The sequence below is a fragment of the Sinocyclocheilus anshuiensis genome, unplaced genomic scaffold, assembly GCF_001515605.1.
Source record: "Sinocyclocheilus anshuiensis isolate Anshui unplaced genomic scaffold, SAMN03320099.WGS_v1.1 scaffold1050, whole genome shotgun sequence".
Taxonomy (NCBI): domain Eukaryota; kingdom Metazoa; phylum Chordata; class Actinopteri; order Cypriniformes; family Cyprinidae; genus Sinocyclocheilus; species Sinocyclocheilus anshuiensis.
In genome coordinates, this window is record NW_015536519.1 from 409,908 (window position 1) to 416,646 (window position 6,739).

At 36.5% G+C, this 6,739-nt stretch overlaps 1 protein-coding gene across 2 annotated transcripts in view; it reads right to left on the reverse strand.

Annotated features, from left to right (window-relative positions):
- Positions 1-2,015: 2,015 nt before the first annotated feature.
- Positions 2,016-6,739, reverse strand: part of LOC107693515 (cerebellin-1) — a 5,511-nt gene continuing 787 nt past the window's right edge. Inside the window, exons 2-4 of one of the 2 annotated variants that reach the window (XM_016492938.1) lie at positions 5,538-5,858; positions 5,299-5,418; positions 2,016-2,626 (exon numbers count right to left, since the gene is read on the reverse strand). In XM_016492938.1, coding sequence (XP_016348424.1) covers positions 2,429-2,626; positions 5,299-5,418; positions 5,538-5,795 — 576 coding nt within the window. In that variant the 5' untranslated portion in view covers positions 5,796-5,858 and the 3' untranslated portion in view covers positions 2,016-2,428. Of the gene's footprint in view, positions 2,627-5,298; positions 5,419-5,537; positions 6,150-6,739 lie in introns of those variants that run through there. The other variant, XM_016492929.1, reaches the window with a different exon arrangement.

Here is a 6,739-nt window from a genome sequence, read left to right on the forward strand (position 1 = left end):
AATATTAATTGCGAGTTTATATCACGCGATTCTGACTTTATGTCTAACTACTTTGTCTAACTCGCAAATAATATTTATTAATATTAATTGCGAGTTCATATCACGCGATTCTGATTTTATGTCTAATAAATATTAATTGCGAGTTTATATCACGCGATTCTGATTTTATGTCTAATAAATATTAATTGCGAGTTTATATCACGCGATTCTGATTTTATGTCTAATAAATATTAATTGCGAGTTTATATCTCGCGATTCTGATTTTATGTCTAATAAATATTAATTGCGAGTTTGTATCACGCGATTCTGACTTTATGTCTAATAAATATTAATTGCGAGTTTATATCACGCAATTCGGATTTCATGTCTAATAAATATTAATTGCGAGTTTATATCACGCAATTCTGACTTTATTTCTCAGAACGGCGAGTTTATATCTCACAATTATGACTTTTTAACTCGCAATTGCGAGTTTATTTCACGCAATTATGATAAAAAAAGTCAGAATTGTGAGATAAAAAGACACAGTTACCTTTTTTTTTTTATTCAATAGCGGAAACGGGCTTCCATACGAGGGTGTTTTTAATGCAGGGACTTAAAATTTGACATCGTTCTCTCTTCTGACTGCTGTTGTCAGTCTCTCTCATTTGTTTCTTTTGATTAAAAGTCGTGCGTTTCCTTTGCTATTTGAGCAAATGGGAATGCAAAAAATATATTCACTGCTCTCGAAGTTAACCCAACTATGTCGGCTTCTTGCTGCTAAGAGACCCGGAAATGTCAAAAAGGTCCATTGTATTTTTGTCATACTATGGAAATCGATGGCTACCGTCAGCTGTTTGCTTACCAACATTCCTCAAACTATCTTCATTTTTGGGTGAGCTGTCCCTTTAATGCTTCCTTTAAAAAAATATATATGGTATGTGTTCATATGATTCACATCATGAATATTTGAAGCCAGAACAGGACATGTGCTGTCCTCGAAAGGCCTGGAGGCTCTGACGTCTGTAGCCAGAACAACAGATGGCGGATAATGATGATAAATAGACTCTGCAGCCATTTGTGTCCATTTACTCTCTGACCTCCATGGCAGAATGAAACCAGACGAATCACGACTCGTTTTACAGGCAAGACATTACAGCTGAATAGAAATAATAACTAATTGATATCAACATACTTTAACAGACAGAAAACTAACACAATTTTACCATTTGGAATAAAATATTGTATAAAATCAGCCAAATGATACATGAACAAACCCCTCAGTAAAAACCTTCGGACTATAGAGAGGAATACAACTGCTAAGTTTGGTGTTTGCTGAAGTGGAGATAAAAACTCATTTAGAAAGAAATTACCTTTAAAGATATGTACTGTAATTGAAATCCACAGACAAAAATAGATAGATAAAGTGTAATAAAATAAACACTTATATGTGTAGTTTGGATGTTTTTTTTTTACTAGCTTAAAAGAATATTATGTAAAAAGTCTCAAAATTGACAAATGCATGAAAAAATTATAGTTTTGCCTTTAGTGTCTTGCCTTAGGATGTTTTATGGACGTGCACCATGTAGGGATTCACCTGAATATTAATTCTGGCCAATAAGGATGATCAATAATTGTTTTTATAATGACCAGTTATGTCGTAATGGCTGATATTATAAATCTATATTCTTTCATCTGTTGTTTAAAAACAAAGGAGGCTCCAATTTAGAATCATTCATGCTTCAACACATCAGAATTTTATTGTACAGTTGGAATAATTTGTTTTAAACATCAATTATGTCCTATTCAACCTCAGATGTCACGACTTTCACACTTGCATCAAACAATTGAAATCATACGTAATCTGCCCAATGGATATATGCTTCGTTAGCAAAAATATATGTAAAATGCTTAATCACTAAAAATTGGAATTTATTGTGTGCAACCTGCATGAATTTCAATTTTTTTGAGTGTGTCCTTGTTTCCCCTACCTAGTGTGTTTTTTTTTGTTTTTGTTTTTTAATTTTCTGCTTTACTCTTTATTTAATGTTAATTGAAAATAGCAAACACATCCCAAATGCAGGTTACAGGATTGCAAGATTTGCAAATTCAAAATGAAAAGATAACAGAATATATTATATCATATTTAGTTTGACGTCCTGAGGTTGACGATGATCACCACAATCTTAAGGTTTAGCACCGTTCACTGATTGTTTGTCAGAAAGCAACATTTTTATACCCTATTTTGTATCTTGTTAGTGGAAAGTGCCATATAACGTGCATCCCTGACCTTAACAAGCAGGTTCATGCATATAGAACAGATGCAGAGGAAGAAGCCCAGCAGTGTGTGTAAGTACAGGAACAGAAGAAGCATCCTTGTCTGAACACTTGTGAACACGTCCTTCTGCTGAATGTGCGCTTTTGATCAGTTTTCTGCGTGAACTTCTTTCTATGAGGGAAAGACCAGGAAGCCGGAGAAGGTGGAGTATTTCCAGCCGCCCATCAGGTTTCCTCTCTCCAGTTTGAGGTAGGCCTTGTCTCCTCTCTCCATCGTAACCAGACCGGCGTTGGTCGCTGCCTCACGCGTCACATCCTGATCGCCAGCGAAGGCCGAGATCACTGGCCAACCGTTCAACACCAGACTTACCTGGACGGAGAGCCAGAAAGAAAGGAATTTTTACAATATTTAATAATAACTAGATAAAAAAGTTTGTCAAGACAAAATTTTGGTTGGCTTGAGAAAGCCTAGCCTGAAAGTTTAAAGCAGTTGTAAAAGCCTGAAGTTTGAAAAGTTAGATTAGATAGATGTTGATAACATGTTTCTAGCATGATTGGCCTGTCACTAGCACATTGCTGGCATGATTAGCATGTTACTAGCATGTTGGTAGCATGATTAGCAAGTTACTAGCATGTTTCTTGCATAATTAGCATGTTACTAACATGTTGCTAGCATGATTAAAAAGTAACTAGCATGTTCCTAGCATGATTAGTACGTTCCTAGCATGTTCCTAGCATGATTAACATGTTACTAGCATGATTAGCAAGTGACTAGCATGTTGCTAGCATGATTAACATGTTACTAGCATGATTAGCATGTTGCTAACATGATTAAAAAGTGACTAGCATGTTGCTAGCATGATTAACATGTTACTAGCATGATTAGCATGTTGCTAACATGATTAAAAAGTGACTAGCATGTTGCTAGCATGATTAACATGTTACTAGCATGATTAGCATGTTGCTAACATGATTAAAAAGTGACTAGCATGTTGCTAGCATGATTAACATGTTACTAGCATGATTAGCAAGTGACTAGCATGTTTCTAGCATTATTAGCAAGTTACTAGCATGTCTCTAGCATGATTAACATGTTACTAGCATGTTGCTAGCATGATTATCAAGTGACTAGCATGTTTCTAGCATGATTAGCATGTTACTAGCATGTTGATAGCATGATTAGGAAATGACTAGCATGTTTTTAGCACGATTAGCAAGTGCATGTCGCTAGCATGTTTCTAGCATGATTAGCATGTTGCTAACATGATTAGCAAGTGACTAGCATGTTGCTAGCATGATTAACATGTTACTAGTATGTTTCCAGCATGATTAGCATGTTACTAGCATTTTGTTAACATGATTAGGAAGTAACTAGCATGTCGTTAGCATGTTTCTAGCATGATTAACATGTTACTAGCATGATTAGCAAGTGACTAGCATGTTTTTAGCATGATTAGCAAGTGCATATCGCTACCATGTTTCTAGCATGATTAGCATGTTACTAGTATGTTGATATCATTATTAGCAAATAACTAGCATGTTGCTAGCATGATTAGCAAGATCCTAGCATGTTGCTAATCATGGAGTTTGAATAGTCTTGGCTCATCTGAACATTCCGTCAATGTAAATCAATGGGATTTTTAATCTTCAGTTTTATGAAAACTACAAGTCGGATTAGCATGCTACTAGCATGTTGTTAGTATGTTTCTAGCATGATTAGCATGTCGCTAGGATAGATAGATAGATAGATAGATAGATAGATAGATAGATAGATAGATAAAGAAATATTAGCTAGATGAGTTTGAATGGGTTAGATATAGTACATAGAAGGGAAGCTTGATTGAGTCTCAAGGGATTCTGGGAGTTTAGATTTTAATTTTGACAGCTGGAGTTTGAATAGTCTTGGCTCATCTGAACATTCCGTCAATGCAAGTCTATGGGATTTTTATGATTTTTAATCTTCAGTTTTATGAAAACTATAAGTCGGATCAGTCTGAAAAGATATAGCACACTAAGTCAGATCAGTCTGAAGATCTGGGCTGAGTTTCGTGGTCAGAAATTTAGTCTATTAAGAATAATAATAAAAAGCTTACGTAGCAGATCAGTAGGTTGGCTTTCTCAAGCTAATCTAATAACTGGATTGAACATGAATGTGCTTGTGCAGTGTATGGTGGCCATTTGATGTCATGCTGAAATGCAAAACTAGTTGGAAACTGCTGAACTAGGCGGTTTTGATTTATATGTCCTCTGTTGTCACTACAAAAGTTTTAGAAAAAGACAGTTAAAGAAATAGTTCAGCCAAAAATGAAAGAATGTAGTATTCCATTACTCGCACATCAGTGGATGCTCTGCAGTGAATGGGTGCCGTCAGAATGAGAGTCTGATAAAAACATCACAATAATCCACAAGTAATCCACAGCACTCCAGTCCATCAGTTATATCAATTAAACCATTGCTTCAGCCTAAAATACAAGTCCATAATCCATAATAACTCTTCCTCCAGTGAAAAAGTGCATCTGCTTTTGTCTGTCACATCAAAATCCAGCCACATATTAGTTTAGAGCTGTTTAAACGCTGCTTGATCTGTGCAGATTTCTCTCCTGATTCACAACAGAACACCGACTCACTGGAGGAAGCGTTATTATGGATTATGGACTCAATGTATTTTAGTTAAAAACGTCTTAATGCTGGATTAGTTTCAGCTTTTGTCTTCTCCAGATGTTAACTGATGGACTGGAGTGCTGTGGATTACTTGTGGATTATTGTGATGTTTTTATAAGCTGTTTGGACTCTCATTCTGACGGCACCCATTCACTGCAGAGGATCCATTGGTGAGCAAGTGATGCAATGCTACATTTCTCCAAACCTGATGAAGAAACAAACTCATCTACATCTGGGATGATCTGAGGGTGAGCACATTTTCATTTTTGATATTTGTTATTCAGAAAATGTTTAAAAGACAACAAATATGAAGCAACAAGTTATTTTTGTTTTCCTCATGAGGCTCTGCGTAAGTGTTTCTGAATGGATCTTTTGACGCACCTGTATAGTTTGTCTGTTGTAAACTTTCACCACGTTGAAACTGAAGCTATACACTCCTTTTCTAGGAGCCACGAAAACGCTCCGTGCCGGATCAAAATGGCTCCCGACGTTCACCAGAACCTGATGGAATACAGAAAGACAGATGGAAAGCGTCGGGTCTGTTACAGCACTGGCTGCCTCATGTGCTGCTGATGAAGCCGCGAAAGGAAGGAACGATCATATATCCCATGCATCGTTACCTGGTCGAAGTATATGGTCATAGTGCGGTTGCTCATCTCAGACGGTTCGTGGTTGTTGTTCCTCACAGCCGAGAAGGCGATGCGGCCGTTTCCGGAGCGCACCGACATTCCCAAAGCATACCCAGCGGGTTCTGTGGTCGGAGTGGAGTCACAAACGACTAAACACTTCCCTTCCAGCACGATGGGCTCCGTGTCATTCTGGCCCCGAACTAGCAGGGGCCCCATCAGACAGAGAAGAGCTAACCGTGTGCCACTCATCTGAATACGTCGATGTTTTAGTTCGTCCTCTAGCTGTTTCACTGCCTGCCTCTGCTGCTTTATCTGCAGGTCCAGAGCAAATGCAGAAATATCCAGCGGTGACCCACTAGTGAACAAGGGCCTTCCCTTCCAGACCTCAAGACTAGATAACAGCACATGCAGATGGAGAAGAGCACATCGGAAGATCTGTGTGCAGATACACATTCGATAGTTTCGCACTTCAGCGTTTGCATGTGCTGTAAGTCACTGGACCACCGCAATACACACTCACACCGGCCATCTGGACCAGACGTCCCTTATGAAGAGACCATCTGCCTTCCCATCATGCTTCCAAAACATTCCAACACACCAGTGTTCTTTTAACATTGAGATACAGTTTTTATTCATATTTTAAATTAGGTTTTATTTTTATATTTCCAGTTTTTATATTATTTTTTAAAGTTTTAGTAATTTATTTATTTATTTATTTATTTTGTCATGGTATCTTTTTTAATGTCTAATTAATTAATTTATTCATTTATTTATTTATCAGTTTTAGATATTTTAGTACATGAAGTTAAACTAAATGAAAATATCAATTAACAATGATAAAAATTGCCAATAATATAAGTTTAAGTTTTAATTTATTTATTTATTTATTATAATTGTAACTGTAATATGGCTTTTCTCATTCTTCAGGACTTTTATTCAACACAGTTCCCTGATTAACCAACAAAAGTAACAAAAATGTCCTAAATATCATATTAAAGTAATATAAAATGATATTATAGTAAAATATAATATAATTTATTATATGATATATAATGTGCAAAAAAAATACAAAAATATGTAAACACACACACTCTCACACACGCACCCGCACACGCAAACACGCACACTCTCACACACACACACACACACACACACATTCACACACACACACTCACACACACACACACACACAC